We start from the raw sequence: 16,317 nt of genomic DNA, 5'->3' as shown, positions 1-16,317 counted from the left end.
CGGAAGCAGAGATGCAGCCAGCGACTTCATCCATCCAACCCTTCCACACCTGCAGCAGCGCAGAGTTCTGTGCCTCCCGCAGAGCCTGGGCTGTCCCATACGAAGGGAGAGCCCCGGGACAGCCGGCTGGCCTTTCCTCTTAGCCAGACAGACAGATGTGTGCCAAGCTGCTGGCGCCAGGCTGTGGGGATGAGGTCCCGAGGGAACCCCGTGCAGGTGTCCGGGGTCCTGGTTCCGAGGTGGCAGGTGCCCGGGTCATTAGGCCAGGGGCCTGGCTGCCCCGAGCCAGCCTCAAGTATGGTGAGCCCCCCCCCCCCCGGTACTCCCCCCCCCCCCCCCCCCCCGGCGGCTCAGAGGCTGTTCACGGCAAGGCTGAGAAGCTGAAATGTTTGCTGTGAAATGAGTCAAGAGATGAGGACAGTCGCCAGACGAAACCATCTGCTGCGCTGCCGTGGGGGAGGGTGGCGGCCCAGCTGCTCCCACGCCCGCCCGCAGAGTTCCCAGTGGGTCCCTGCGCTTCTGCGCTTTCCCAAAGCCTTGGCATCCGCCGACCGGACAGAGGCCATGGCCCCCGTCTTTGGGCCTCTCTGCCTGTCACCCCTGGGCAGCTACTTCTGGAAGCACCTTCTCAGGCTCCTTGGCAAAAGCTGCAGGGCTGGGCTGCCCGGAGCACTGCGAATCCACCCTGCGCGTGAGGAGCCACGCGGCCCAGCGGGGCCTCTCCCGCCCAGGCAGCATTAGGCTCAGAACGGCAAATCAGGTTTCAGAGCTGAGACAAGGGTCTGTTTCCGTGTAGCTGTGCGCACCAGGGGCCCTGGCTCTTCTTACTCCCCGCAGGCAGAAAGCCAGATGAGCCGGGCGCTGGTGGCTCACGCCTGTAATCCTAGCAACTCAGGAGGCTGAGATCTGAGGATCGCGGTTCAAAGCCAGCCCGGGCAGGAGAGACCGTGAGACTCCTATCTCCAATAAACCACCAGAAAACCGAAAGTGGCGCTGTAGCTCAAGTGGTAGAGCGCTCGCCTTGAGCTGAAGAGCTGAGGAACAGCGCCCAGGCCCAGAGTTCAAGCCCCACGACCGACAAAAAAAAAAAAAAAAGAAAGCCAGATGACTCTGGGCATGGGGATGTTCCTGGAGGACCGGTGGGAAGCCATGCGGCCCACCTGCTGGTGCTGGCGTGGGACCCGCCAGCCGTCTGTGAGGCACTTCTCTCTACAGACTCGTTCTGTCCAGTCTTGGAGCTGCACTGCCATTTTTCTTCCAAGCTTGGCCTCTGGCTCCCTGCCCCCTGCCCTGGCCCTCACAGATGTTCTGATGGCGGTGCCCATACCTGTCTCCAGCTCTTCGGATCCCCGTCCTCAGGCCGCACACTCAGAGCTGGGGAGAGACCCTCCACGGATCCCTGGTGTGTTTGCTGCTCTCTGGGGTGAACTGAGGTGAGGGGGCTGAGGCGGGGGCTCTGCTTCTCTGGCCACGCCAAGGCTGTTCCTGTGTGGGAGACCCCACAGAGGCAGTGATGTGTACTGGCCATCTTGTGTCCCAGATTCTTTTTTTGCAGGTCCTGGGCCTTGAACTCCAGGCTGGATGCTGTCCCTGAGCTTCTTTTGCTCAAGGCTAGCTACCACTTGAGTCACAATGCCATGCCCAGCTTTTTCTGTGATTAATTGGAGATAAGTGTGTCTCAGACTTTGCTGCCCGGGCTGGCTTTGAACCATGATCCTCAGATCTCAGCCTCCTGAGCTGCTAGGATGACAGGCACAAGCCACCGGCGCCCAGCTTGCATCCCAGATCCTAACGGGTGAAGCACTGTCTTCTGCAGGCTGCAGCGGCCAAGCTCGTCAGGGGGCTGCTGGCGTCCCCGCGCTGCGGGGAAGCTGCGCCCCGCAGATTCTGGCGGCGTGAACAGAGTGGAGCCGGAGGCTGATGAGGGAATGTTTTTCCTCTTCTTGGTGAAGGAGAAGGCGGGATTATAGCTGATCGCTGATGAATAGATCCAAACAAACGAACAAAAATTCCTTTTTGTGTTTCTCAGCAAATGAGGAAATCTGAAGAAATGCCTTGCAACCAGTCAAATGAGCGGGCCAGGCTGCAGCCTCCAGTCTTCAGGCCGCAGCCTCCAGTCTCCAGGCCGCAGCCTCCAGTCTCCAGGCCACAGCCTCCAGTCTCCAGGCCGCAGCCAATGCCCCGGGCAGAAGCCACTTCCCTTGCTGGGGCTCCTCTGTGGTCCCAGTGCCTGGCTGTACCCCCGGGTACTTGGTGCCGCCAGGACTCCCATGGTGGGGGACCCCCTGTCCCTGGGACCAGCTGGACTTGGGGAGCCCTTCCTGCCCTGGGCTCTTTTCTCCTGGTCCTCCTGTGAAATGTCACTTTGAACTTAAACCTGGAGGTCAAAGCTCTCCCCTCTTCCCGCTGCCCTTCAAAAGGACAGAAGAAAGTAGAGAGGATGGCTCCAAGGGTCTATAGTGCTGCCACCCTGACATCTGAAGGCTGGTCTCTTACCTCGTTGGGCTCCCAAAGCCAGACGTCAAAGGTGGGCTTCCGTAGGGCTTCGATGGTCTCCGGAGAGAGCAGGTACTAGGAAGAAGAGGAGGCCATGCTGATCAGACCCTGTGGGCCCTGGTGCCAGATGCCCAGCGTGAGCGCCTTCTCCTCCCTCCTGACCCCTCCACAGACACCGCACAGACTCGGGGCTGCCTTCTGGTAGAATGCCATCCGGTGGTCAAGAGGTACAATGGGGTGTTTGGAGGTGATAGAAAAGTTCTCTATTTTGTGTGTGCGCATGTGTGCACATGCATGTGCACGTGCCAGTTCTGAGGTCTGAACTGGGGGTCTGGGCACTATCCCTGAGCTTTCTTGCTCAAGACTAGTGCTCTATCATTTGAGCCAGGGCTCCACTTCCGGCGGCAATCTTCCCTATGGTGATTGTGCAGAAATTTCATGACTGTATACATTTGTTAAAATTCTCATTACTCTGCATCTTAGAGGAGGAGCCAGAGATGTGTAAATCAGACCTCAACATGCTCACCAATAAAAACTACAGCAAAGTGACACCAAGGGAAAAATTCACACAGCATAAATTCAAATGTGGCTAAGAAGCTATTTTGAGCTGCTCCTTCTGGGAAACGTCCCTGGGTATTGCTGGGAGCTAACTACAGCCAGGGCTCCCAGGCGGGTACCACCAAGATCAGGGAACTGCAGGAACGAGGCTAGGACACAACGCAGCAGAGCGCTTGGCATGTGCTATGGTCTTCCATAGGGCCCGGCACACAGGGCTGGTCTGTGTGTTCTGGGTCTGGGCTGTGCCTGGTTTGTGACTTGACTCCCGGGGGGAGGGGGGGGGAGTGGGGGGGGGGTAGCAGTGTGAGGAGTGACTAGATCCACTTTCCTGTGGAGACAGACCTTGGTCTCCGTGGGAAGGCCTGAGCAATGCCTGCATGGAACGAATGGAGCTAGGTACGAACTAATGGGCACACAGGAACCAGGGTGAAGCTCTCGGAGGCTCTGCCCCAGCAGGCAGGAGGACCTGCAGGCCGGCTCTGCCCCACGGCCGTGGCTGTGTGAGTGTCAGCATGATGCAGGAGCTGGAGCCTCACCGACGCTCCACTCAGGCCACTGTGGCAATGATCATCTCTGTGTGCATGCGGTGCGGGGCTTCAACTCGGGGCCTTGCCCTTGCTTAGCTTTTCATTCAAGGCTGGCACTCTGCCATTTTGGCCATATTCTACTTCTAGCTTTTTCCTAGATACGAATCTCACCCAAATCCTCAGATCTCAGCCTCCTGAGTAGAATTACAGGTATGAGGTCCTGGTGCCTGGCTGATGGTGACCTCTTTTGTTTGAAAAGACCTCAATCCAGGCACGGCCATGACTAAGAACCAGCTTCTCTCAGAGAAGAGGAAACTTGTGCAAAAGCGGGTATCATCCTTGTTACTCGGGAGGCTGAGATCTGAGGATCACGGCTGGAAGCCAGCCTGGACAGGAAAGTCCATGAGACTCTCATCTCCAATTTAAGTACTTAGAAAAAGCCAGAAGTGGGGTGTGGCTCAAGTAGCAAAGTGCTAGACTGGAGCACCGAGACTCAGGGGCCGAGCCCAGCCCAAGCTCCAGCTCCAGGATGGGGCGTGGGGGTGGGATGGGGTGGGGTGGGGTGGGAGGGGGGGAGGGGGGGGCAGGAAGCACTCTCCACGTAAACTATTGTTCAGGGCCAGGGATCCAATGAAGATTTTTGAAGCTTTAAAGTTGTTTCAGCTAACACTTGAGTGCAAACAGAGTCGGTTAGCAGGCCTGCAGGCTGTCCGGGTTGGGGGGAGGGTAGGGATGCTATAATCTTCTCACAAAGTAAAGTACGCCTGGAATCACTTTTGCTAAACACACGTCAAGGAGAATAATGTTCTGCCTTAGACTGTCCTGCCTCTGCCCAGCAGGGACGGAGGCCCTGTGTAGAGCGGCGAGGGGCCCGCCTGCCTGCCCGCCCACCAGGTGGCACCTGGGCACTGAGACACAGAGCCGGACTTGAACCCCAACCAGAATTTCATCTCACCTTGGGATAAGCGGGGACATCGCGCCGAGGTTTCAACTTTTTGTTGTTATCAAAAAAACTGTACTTACAGGGGCAGCTGGTCCTACAGAGAAAAAGGAGATTAGCTTTGGCATTCACTGGCACACAGGAAGCCAGCAGAGGGAGAGCAGACAGAACACGGGGCCAGACCCCCAGCCCCGGCAGCCCTGCTGGGCCTGGACAGCGAGTGGGCAAGGCTGCCCTGCACAGACCTGCCCCCACTGCCCCAGGCTGGCACTCTACCACTTGAGCCACAGCTCCATTGGGTGGTTGATTGGAGATGAGAATCTCACAGATTTTTCTGCCCAGGTGGCTTTGAACTACAATCCTCAGATCTTAGTCTCTGGAGTAGCTAGGATAACAGGAGTGAGCCTCCAGTGCCCAGCCTAGCTCTGCTTTCCGATGCACTGAAAGCTTTGTGCGGGACTCCAAGACATGGCTGGAGCGTGCGGTGCCTGTGCCCTGCTCCTGGAGAACTTTTGCAGTGTTCCCGAGCTCCCCAGATGGATTTTCTATCCGGCTTTCTTCTCTACTTAGTATCAAGCTCTCTCATCTCTGAACAGAGGAGACAGATGTGGTTTTGAGCCAGCTAGCCTGCAGGATTATTCTGGAAGGCTGCCCTGGGAGGCTGTGTGGGGATGAATTTCCCCGGGAGGCAGGAGGAGGCATGCCCCCGCCCCTGGGTACGGCCTGGCTGGGGAGGGGGGACACCCTGGCTCATTTGGGGTCTACCATACAGGGGGGCAGGGGACAGGGACCAGCACAGCAGTGTGCCAAATGCAGCAGAAGCTGATCTGGGAGTAAAGTCCCATCTTCTGGAACATTCATTTAGGACCATGCAGTGAGAGCCACAGAGAAGGCCATGTGGCTACCCCGGGGAAAGAGTGAAACTCGGGCAAAAAGCTCTGTGCAAGCTCCTCACGGGGAGTGCAGGAGCCACCCCTGTGCACGCTCCTCACGGGAAGTGTAGAAGCCACCCCGGGTGCGGAGGTGGGACCCTGTGCTGCCGGGGAGGGAAGGGAGTGGCGGAAAGCCAAGCAATGTCAAGAGACAGGGACAACGAAGAGGTCACACTCAGTCTGAACTGCAGGGCCGAGCAGAAAAGCTGATAGGCTACAAGGATGAGGAACACATTGGTGGGTTAAGGAGGCAAGCTGAACTGGGCCTTATGGGGGAAAAGTCAAAGAGCTGAGTGTTAGTTCAAAGCGAATCCACTGCTTGGACGCTAGGAGTGGAAAAATGATGACAAGACAACACTTCATCATTCTAAACAACTCGATATATGCACGCCAGGCAACACTGGCCGCGTGTCCCATTTAAACGCGGCATCTCTGGCCAGTGTCATCGCGGGTGACACCCCACCCCCATCTGGTAGTCTGGAGGTTGCAGCAGGAGCTGACACTACTTTCAAACTCAGAAGAACAAGCATATTTATTTTCTAAACAGAAGCTTTCAGTATTGCTGCTCTCCATCCCAGCGCTACACTGTGAATATCACCAGGATCGCTATGACAGTTTGCTGTGCAGAAGGGATTCTAATAGATTTAGCAAAACAGTAATAACAAAAGACCCAAAGCCACCGAGTGTACCAAACAGCCGTTTCCACCACCACTCCGGCACTCAGGAACTTGGTCTGTGCAGTTTGGATAACTGCACTATGATTTCCTTTCTGCTTTGAACCTTGTTTGTACAAACATGTGCACAGTGCTATCTCTGCGTCTCTGTATTCCCCTGGGGGTCATGAAACCCTGAGGCAGGATGCCTGACTGTGGGAGTCCAGCTCCTCCTTGGTACACAGAGGCCCTGGGCACAGATGGGCTGCTGACCTGCGTTGGCCAGTGGCCCCGCCCCCAGAGTCCTGTTGCCATGGGAACAAGCATCCTCCAGCTAGCAGAGCAGCTGGCAGGGTGCCTTTGCTTTTCATTCCATTTGGAGCCCATTTTCCCCTTCATTTCCTGGACTTCCTGCCTCCCCTCCCCTGGGGCTCGGTCCACGGTCAAGGCCATTTGTCTGGGATGCGCGTGGAGATCACAGACCTCTAGAGCCCTCCGTCAGAACCCGTGATCCTGCAGCCTTCCCAGCCCGGAGAAGCTGGCGCATGCCACGCCCCACTCTGCCCCCCGTGGCGCTGGGGTCCCCAGTGGACCTGCCAGCGAGCCTCTTCCCCCTTGGGGACAGTTCTGGGAAGCCTGAGTCTCAGGAGAGGAGAGGCTGCCGGGGCTGGTGGGCCGGGCCTCATGGCCTCTGCTGTCCCTGCAGACATCAGTGGGCTCCTGCTGACGTGGGCTCACGGTATTTCAGGTTCAGCATCCACCGTGTGCGGACAGAGCCAGGCTCACCCTCGCCTAGTGCACTCTGCTCCCCTAAGAGGGAAGGGGCCGCCCCTCCCCCTTCTCTTCACTGTGCAGAGAAAGCTCCAGCTTAACAAGCTTCAGCCCAGAGACTCGGCCTCTCTTCCCTGCCAAGTCAGATGGGCAGATGGACAGACAGACCAATGCTCTCTATTCAGAGTCCTGGGGATGGGGACAGGAGGCTCATCCTGTCTGCCAGATGCTTTTGTCTGCTCGCTGTTAGTTTTCTTTACAAACGATATCAAGTTCCTTCAGGCTGATGGATGACAACACACACAAGACTCTGCGGCACCATTACCCCGTGTGCCGTGCGCTCCTCCCCAGAGCCTTCCTCAGCCATCAACGCCAACTGGACAGCCACAGGACTACAAAGCTCCTCTCTACAGCCCTGCCACCTCCCATTGGCAGCAGATTAGGGGTGTGAAGGCCCCGGGCCCCTGCTTGCTGGGTTTCTGTGGGAGCCCTCCCACGCCCGGTGGCTCTGGCGCTCCCGGCGCAGACCTTACCTGTTGCTTCTGGCGGCCAGTTCCTCCCTCATCTTTTTAATGTCACTCTTGCATTTCTCGATCTCCACTACTTTAAGTCCTTCCACTGGTGACAAAGAGACACATCACAGCAAGGTTATCATGGGTGAGAGGGGAGCAGCTCAGCCCTTCCCAGCGTGGCCGGTGCGGCTGTGAGTCTCACCCCCAGCTCCCCGCCCGGCTGGCACAGCAACTCGGCCCCCACGTGCGGCACACAGCTGCAGTCAGAGAGGAGCCCCTCCCCCACGTGTCGGTGCCAGGGGAGGGCCCGAGTCTTTTATCTCCAACAGAAAAGGGGGAAAATGTAGTCCTAGTGCCTAAAAAACCAAACTTCCTCGGCAAGGACTAAAATCCCATCGAAATACAAAGCTCTTTGAGGCCCCCAGAGCAGATAAGAAAACAGGCCAGGTTGAGGATGAGCAGAACTGGGCGCTACTGCAGTCCTGGGTCCCGCTGCGAAGTGCAGCCGGCTCCGGGGACTGTGCGGCAGCAGACAGGCCGCAGGTATGGCCTGGAAGCCTCCGACGCTCTTAGGAAGAGGAAGATTAGCCTGGTAATTTATCAGCACAGCTCAGTTTTTATGCAAAAGGATGCACACACTTCCCCCCCCCCCCAAAGTCACCCCACTCCTTCCCATCAAGCCTGGCTCTGCAGAACTGCTGGAAATAAACGTAGCTTTCCAAAGGAAAAGCAGCACCTGCCTCAGGACCTCCCAGGTTCCAAAGGTCCCCCCCATCAGAGTGGCAGGGGAAGCCTGTGGCGCCCCAACGCGGTGGGCTTTCCATGGTGGGGCGAGTGGGGCACACCTTCTCAGGGACACTGCCTATTGTGCCCTAAGGCATGCATCCAGCTCTGGTCCTGGGCACTTGTTCCTGGACAGGAAACTTCTCGCCTTTTCAAGGATGGACAGAAGCATGAGCTCTGAATGTCAGGCTGGTGTGTGTGGCTGCAACCAGGGCGCTAGCGGTCCTGGCGGCCAGTGGAGGGCGCACAGGAGCTGGGGGCGGCCAGTGGAGGGCACACAGGAGCTGGGCACCTTTTTTTTGGCTGCCTGACCAGAGTCACTGCCCCTTTGCCATGAGGTTCTTCCTGGCATCTTGGCGCTCGGGTCCGGCTTTCGACAGGAAGGCGGGGGGGGGGGGGTTGTCGGGGAGCCTTCAGGGACATGGGCTTGCCACAGGGAGGTTAACATTTACAGCAAGACTCCTACAGCTTGATCTTGTTGATGCTCGAGCGACAGAAAGTTCTGGAAGGTGGACAGATGTGGGGAGAGGTGGGCCTGTGCGTCCCAACAGGGTAGCTATGCCTGCCATCCTGGGCCTGTGGTTACACTTGATGCGTGTGTGGTTTGGTTGAGATCAAATTCAGAGACGGAGGCATCCTCAGCCATGGAGAGGCAGCCCCTCAGCCTGGGAAGTGGCCACCCAGAAATGCAGGAGAGGAGCAGGGGCCCGAGCAAACAGCGTCCCTTGTGGGGGGAGGCGCGCCTGCCCACCAGGGTGGGAGCGTCAGAAAAACGGACTTCACACGCCTTGCCTCGCCTCCAGAGGTCAGGCCTGCTGACACCTCACTTCCAAATCTCCTATGGCTGCAATCCTTTCCCAGGGTTGGAGACTTCCCTGGGCCGTGGTGCTTGGCTCCCACCAGGAAGTCGGAAAAGCTGGGTACTCACTGTGTGGGTCGAACTATGCATAAGTCATCTGTAGTGCACACATCTGAGCTCTGCCACTTTAGCCACAGCTCCACTTCCAGACTTTTTGGTGCTTAACTGGAGATAAGAGTCTCGTGGACTTTCCTTTCCAGGCTGGCTTTGAACCTTGATCCTCAGATCTCAGCCATCTGAGTAGCTAGGACTAGGTGTGAGCCACCAGCACCAGCCTTGTGCTCACATCTTAACCTCCTGCAACACTGAGAATGTGACTCCAGGTGGAGAAAGATCCTTTGTAGACAATCCATTAGAGAAGCTGAGCTGAGGCCATCTGGATTCAGAGACCCGTGTGTGTTCTCGCGCAATGGGCAGGGGAGACGACAGTCCCAGGTGGGCCCCGTGACGGTGGGGGCTGGGGGGCAGTCGCGGCAGAGGCTGGCTGTGTTGACGTGGCATTCTCAGAATCATCAGATGCCCGCGAGAGGCGCCTTGTTTTGAACCTCCTACCTCCAGCGCTGTGGAGATGCCTTTTTGCTGCTGAAGCCCCCCAGGCTGCGGTGCTTTGTTGCCATCCGTGGAGAGGAACCCAGGCCGGCTCCCGGGTTTCCCTTGCAGCTGGGGTCTGGCACCTGGCACAGTGTGCCCAGGCTTCGCATCTGCAGCCAGAGATAGGAAGCAGTGGCTCAAGGTGTGCTGCAGCGGCAGGGACGTGAGGGCTGAGGACCCCGGGCTGGAGCGCGGGAGCAGCGGGGCCCGCGGCGGTGCCCAGGCCCAGCACCCTCGGCTGTGCAGCGTTGGATCGGCACAGTCCAGGCTCTGCACATGGCACTGAGCTCTCCCGAGAGCAGGTGGGCGCTGCCTAGAATCCTTGGCAAAATCCTTTTCTGCTCAAGGCTGCCAGTCGGTTTCTTTTAATCCGTGCTGAAGGAGTCCCAGAGAAGCTCTATTTTTCTTTTTTTTTTGGTTGGTCGTGGGGCTTGAACGCTGGACCTGGGCGCTATCCCTGCACTCCTCAGCTCAAGGCGAGCACTCTACTGCTTAAGCCAGAGTACCACTTCTGGTTTTCTAGTGGTTCATTGGAGATGAGTCCCACGGACGTTCCTGTCTGGGCTGGCTTTGAACCCCAATCCTCAGATCTCAGCCTCCTGAGTAGCTAGGACAGGCGTGAACCACCGGCGCTAAAATTAATTTTTTTTGTGTATGTGATACCAAGGACTTAAATGCAGGGCCTCATGCGTGACAGTCAAGCACTTTCTCAATAAGCTCCTTCTTTCAGGTACTGGGCACTCAACACAGGGCCTCATGCTTGCTCGGCAGGGGCTCAACCCCTTGAGCCACACCTCCAGTCCTTTTTGTTTGCTTCCATTATTTTCGAGGCCGGGTCTTGCTTTACTCTTTGGCCAGCCCGGGCTGCCATCCCAACTTGTGCACCCATGGCACTGGGATGCCAGTTGTATGCAACTGCACCCACAACTATTTGAGATGAGAGTCCCACAAAAGTCATTCTGCTTGGGCTGACCTTGACCTGTCACCCCTGCTCTCTGCCAGCCTTGTGCCCTGGTGCCCAGGAGCTGCTCTCTCGCTGGTGTGCAGAGCAGGGACTGACTTTTCCTGAGGAGTGGCCGACACTGCTCCCAGGGTGAGTTCTTTGTCTAATTGCTGAATGGCTTCGTCCAGAGGCAAAACAAAAATGTCATCACAACTGAATAATCCAACGAGTCTGAAACAAGTTGACACACTTTGAAAAGCCTAAAAACCTCACTGAGTGACCTGAATCAGGACTTCCAGGCTTCCAAGTTTCCTTTCTTGAAAAATTATAATTAGAACAAGATATAAAAAAAAAAACGACGATCAGCCATCTTACAAGGATAGATCATCCAGATATTTTTTTTTTTGGAGAAGGGTGGATACCTGATGCTTAATGGCCTCCTGTTTGATTTTTTTCCCACTCAGACTGAGTTCATAAATAAGGTGCCAAAGCAGGGTTGTGGGGTCACACCTGAAATCCTAGCCGCTCAGGAGCTGCAATATGAAGATCGAGGTTTGGTGCCAGCCCGGGAAGACAAATCCAAGTGACTCATACATCCAATCAACTGGCAAAAAGCCAGAAGGGGAACTGTGGCTCAAGTGATAGAGCATTAGCCTCAGCAAAGAAGCTGGAAGGGGCAGTGTCGAGGCCGAGTTCAAGTCCTAGTACCGGCACAAAAAATTCCGGTGGGAATTATGGCCCAGCCTCCACCTGGACCGCGACAATCCTGCTGTTACGGTGCACCGGTGGGATGCAGGCTGGGCAGGCGAGAGGAATCCAAACCGCAGCCCTCCGATTATGGTGAGGGGAGGGAGGTGAGTGGGGAGGGGGAGGAGGCACGAGGGAAGGGAGGCTGCTTTCCTCCCAGAATCTGGGCTTTCTGGTGACCCAATAGAGTGGAGCCCACTCTCTCTTGCTTGGTGTGGTTTTTCTACTTTCCTCATGGGGTGACTGGAAACCAAGAGCTAAGCATGCTGCAGACACAGTCCAAGATATGGCCCAGTCCCAGGTTTCGATGTGCAGGAGTATGGATCCAGGAAGAGGTGGACGGGCCAGCAGAGGCTCACCTTGGGCTTTCCCGGCGGGCTCTTCTGCCTTGTGCATTGCAAGGCTGAGACCTGTCTGAGCCCTGGCTGAGAGGAAAGCTGTTTCCCAAACACCTCGCGCACAGCAGGGGCTGCACCCCGCAGCTCGCACCTTGTCTTCATGGTTCCTGGTGGTGAATTCTAAGGAGGATTAAAGGACACATAAGCAGCAAAGAAAAAAGTCACTCACATTCTACCCGTTTCTCCAGCACCGCCAGGTGATTTGCAACTTCTGCTTTCAGTTCATTGATTTTAAATGCTCTAGGGAGAAAAGAAAAAAAAAAAAGAAAGACAGAATATAGCCCATAAAACCTTCAAAGATGACTGTGACGCCACGCCCTGGGCGAGTCCCTGTGCAGGCGGGGAGAGGGTGGGGACCGAGGCTGGTGGGGCAGTTCTTAAGGGACTCAGTGTCCCCAGCCAGACTTGGGGGACATTCCCTCCTGTGACCAGGGCAGTGGACCTCCTGGGGGAGGACACCAAGTCCCAGGTTCACAGCTGGGGCAGCCCGGGGCAGCCTGGCTGAGCGGGCACGGCTGGCTTTGGGGTCCTCAGGGGCTACAGGCCATTCGCCGTGAGAGCCAAGTGGGAGGGGGAGGCCACAGAGGGACCAGCCAGTGATGTGGCCTGGCAGGGTGACTTGGAATGGAAAAGAAACCTCTCCGTGAGCAGGCGGTCAGCGGGGAAGCTTGTTTTTAAAATGGTGCCAAGCTCTGCGGTGGGCTCTGGGTCTCCCAAGACAAAGTCCCTGGGCCCGGTGCTCCCATCTTGACAGTGATGTTGGACGGGTCTCTGGGACAAGGTGCTGGGTGGGGTGAGCCCAGCCGGCTTGGTTACGGAAGTCACAGGAGGGGCCCGGCAGCTGGGGCTGCATCTGCCACGGAGAGCCACGCCCACGGGGCGGGGCCGGGCCGGGCGCTGAGAGGATGGGTACCTGGAGAGCTGCTCCGCCACCTGGGCCAGCACGCCCTGGGTTAGCTCTTCTCGCTCTATAAACCAAAGAAGAAAGACAGATAGCGCAGGGGTGTGGGGTGTGCTGGGGGGGTCGGGGGGGGCAGGCGCTGCCAGGGCCTCCCGGGACCTGGGGTGGTCTCTGTTCCCCCCTGGCTGCTGACAGTAGGCCTTCAGCAGTGTCCTGGCCCTGTGTTCTCGGGGCACTGGCACAGTTAGGAAAGCAAGCAGGCCTGGGGTCTCTAACGAGGGGTGCTTTTCCTGAGCGCTCATTTCATGGGGCAATGACCGAGATGAAGCGGGTTCAAGGCATGTCCTGAGTAAAACCACACGGGTCTCATGACGGCCCGCAGGGAGGAAGCGGAGTGGGGTGAGGGCGGGGCGGAGTGGGCTGGGTCCCCGGCTGTCTGGCCTGTAAAACTGGGCTGGGGCTGGTTTTACAAGGCCTCGGGTCCCAGGCTGACTGTAACCTGCCCCTTTCCTGTGCTCCTGGCCAGCCCCATGCCGGGGACCCCATCTGTGCAGCAACGCCCTGAAACCGATCCACACTGGAAGCTCCAGACGCGCAGGAGACCCTGCCTCTCGAAGAAAGGAGTGGACAGAGGGATTCCATTTTTGAAAACGCATGAGAACATACTCTAAAGTAAATTTTTCATTTTTGCTTCCCAATATCTTCTGAATTTTCTATATTGAACAATATTCATTTTGTAGAAAGAAAAAAAAGAGAGCCGGGCACTGGTGGTTCACACCTCTAATCCTATATTCTCAGAAGGCTGAGATCTGAGGATCTTGGTCCAAAGCCATTCCAGGCAAAAAAGTCTGTGAGACTCTTATCAATCAACTGCCAAAAGTGCCAGAAAGGGAGGCGTGACTCAATGGTAGAGGCCAGCCTTAAGTCAAGTGAGAGTAGGAGGCCCTAAGCTCAAGAGTTCAAGCCTCAGCAATGGCAGGAGTGTGCATGCATGTGAGCACGCGCGCGTGCACACACACAATCTAAATTAACTTTGTGTTTTTAGGTGTAGCCCAGGCTGTCTAACTCACAACCCTCCTGCTTCAGCCCTGGTGCTGGAGTTATGCTGTGTGCCACCATGACTACTTTCAATTTAATTCTCGTGTGTGTGTGTGTGTGTGTGTGTGTGTGTGTCTGTGTGTCTGTGTGTGTGTGTCTGTGTGTGTGTCTCTGTGTGTGTGTTGGTCCTGGGGCCTGAACTCTGGACCTGGGCGCTGTCCCTCAGCAATTCAGCTCAAGACTAGTGCTCTACCAATTAGCCTCAGCGCCACTTCTAACATAGTACTGAGGAATCGAACCCAGGACTTCACGCATGCAAGGCAAGCACTCTACCATGGAGCCACCTTCCCAGCCCCCTAAATTCACTTCGTAAGCCCTCCTTACTTCACCTGCCTGTAGCGAGCTCCTGTAACTTCGTGTGGCTCGACGTGTGCACCGCGGGCTTGTACACGGGGAGGGGCTGTCACATGGGGTCTCCAGTCCCTCCGCCTGCCGGTGGCTCAGCAGATCCTTCCAGATGTCTGCCTTAAACAACTTCCTCCTGGTGACTACCTCTCTGTGGCCCAGCTGTTGGCTGCCTGTCGGACTCCTCCCACCTCCAGACCGTGACCCCTTCTCAGTCACAATGGGACCTCCGGGCACACATGGCGGCTTGCTTTAAAATCAACTCCAACTCCCTGCAAGGAACCAGCTTGGGAAACTTCCTGCACCCAACGGGGTCCGGGCCTGGCCCCTACCGCTCCCTCCACCTGCTTCCTGATCTCAGTGGGCTGCCTGGCCTCCCATTTACCACAGAGCCTGCCTGCGATAACAGCATCATTTTCACCCAGAGTCTCCCGTGGAGGGTGATCCTAAGTCATAACCTTGCCTAGAGTCGGGGCAGACGCGAGGCTCCCGGTGTCCGCCTTCTACGATTAGATGAGAGGAAAAGCAATGACTCTGTGTTCTATACAGTGAGCGTGCCAGCCAGGACATGCTTCTAGAGCGGCAGGTTGAGCTGCTGGCTGGTCCAAGGATCATGAGGGAAGATGAGCGGCCCCTGACTGCAAGGACTGCTGAAAACCTTCACGCTCTCCCGGGAGACTCAGGGTTAGATTCCTTGTGATGAAGGCTTTAGAAAAGGCAACCCATCAGTAAACCTGGTTAATGGTCTCAAAATCTTCTAAGAACCCACAGTTATACAGCAGTTCACCCAGCTGCAAAAAACACAAATTCTTTTCAGGTGCCTGCAAGGCATATGCAGGGGTAGACCAGATTCTGGGCCAGAAAACAAACCTCCATGAATTTAAAAGAACAGAAAGGATGTACAGTATGTTCTCTGACCCCAGCAGAATCAACACAAGAACTCAAGATAACAGGACAATCTCTGAGCTCTCAGAAACAGCATATACTTCTAAAGAATTCCTGGATCAAAGAGGAAGGTTCCAGGAAGATAAAAATGAAAAGATAACACGTTCGAATTTTGCTCTCACGGAGCACTAAGGCACTAGTGCCTACATTAGACAAGTGGAAGAAAATCTCAACTCAGCCACCTGATTCTACTTTTAATAACGACAGAAAGAGGAGCAAAAAGAAACTTTCCACAGTAGAAAGGGAAGAGAATAATGGAGTAGAAACCAGAGAAACAGAAAAGAAACAGTGTAGAAAACCAATGAAAAGAACAAAGAATTGGTTCTCTGAAAAGGTCAATAAGTAGAGCAAGACCATCAAAGAAACACAGAGAGAAGACCGAAATGGCCGGTACCGGGGAGATACGAGGGACCACCACAGGGCCTCAGCGGTAACACCCTCAAACCCAGCAGCCGAGTCTCTCAGATAAAGCAAACCAATTTCTACCACAACTTATCCCAGATGAAGTGGGTAATCTCAACGCCTATACCCGTTAAGGAAATGGGCTTTGTGACTGAAAAGCTCCTGGGATGAGATCTCTAGGCTCAGTTTCACTGGTGAAGCTTACCAAATATTGAAGAAGTTAATGTGATTCTAACCCACCTCTCCCAGAAAACAGAAAAGAGAACTTTCCAATTCATTTTATGAAGCCAGTATGACTAGTCTGAAACCAAATCTACAGAGCCACAAAAAACAACGAAGAGACAACTACAAGTGTACAAATTTACACCTTGCACAAAGACACAAAATCATGAACAAAATTTCAGAAACTAGAATTCAGCAATGTCAAAAAATACAAGTATTAAGCACAAGATTAAGTAGAGTGATTCCAGGGATAACAGGCAGATGCAGTGTTGGAAAACCGCTTAATGTAATATATTGAATTAACGACGATCTTATCAACTAATTCATAAAAAGCGTTTGACACACTTGCTACATATTCATGATAGAAGTCTAAGAAAAATAGGAATGGAGAGGAAATGTCTCAAATTGATTTTATACAAAGGCATGCACAAAACTTCCTCAGCTAACACCACACTTTGTGGCAAGAGACTTACGTTTTCTGTCTATGACGGTACAAGGCAAGATGTCTGACCTCACCACTCTTTAATGCACAGAGCAAGTTCTAACAGCGCCACAGGCAAGACAAGGAAACGTCAGGCATGTGGGGCGAGGAAGACATAGAACTGCTCTGCCCCTGACATCATGGTTTCTATAGAGAGACCAAGGAATCGGCAATAAGACCTCTCACAGCTGACAAAGGGGTTCACTGAGGCCA

The 16,317-nt window shown here is 55.3% G+C and overlaps 1 protein-coding gene across 5 annotated transcripts in view; it reads right to left on the bottom strand.

Moving 5' to 3' along the window:
* Window positions 1–16,317, bottom strand: part of Pde9a (phosphodiesterase 9A) — a 77,639-nt gene that overhangs the window by 13,119 nt on the left and 48,203 nt on the right. For 4 of the 5 annotated variants that reach the window (XM_042687346.1, XM_042687344.1, XM_042687345.1 and 1 more), the window contains exons 5-9: window positions 12,624–12,678; window positions 11,880–11,950; window positions 7,411–7,495; window positions 4,537–4,618; window positions 2,497–2,571 (exon numbers count right to left, since the gene is read on the bottom strand). In XM_042687346.1, coding sequence (XP_042543280.1) covers window positions 2,497–2,571; window positions 4,537–4,618; window positions 7,411–7,495; window positions 11,880–11,950; window positions 12,624–12,678 — 368 coding nt within the window. The remainder of the gene's footprint in view (window positions 1–2,496; window positions 2,572–4,536; window positions 4,619–7,410; window positions 7,496–11,879; window positions 11,951–12,623; window positions 12,679–16,317) is intronic. The other variant, XM_042687348.1, reaches the window with a different exon arrangement.

The sequence above is a fragment of the Dipodomys spectabilis genome, unplaced genomic scaffold (assembly GCF_019054845.1).
Source record: "Dipodomys spectabilis isolate Male_0828 unplaced genomic scaffold, ASM1905484v1 ptg000107l, whole genome shotgun sequence".
NCBI lineage: Eukaryota > Metazoa > Chordata > Mammalia > Rodentia > Heteromyidae > Dipodomys > Dipodomys spectabilis.
The sequence above is the reverse complement of the archived record's forward strand: the minus strand, read 5'-3'. Positions and strand labels throughout refer to the sequence as shown.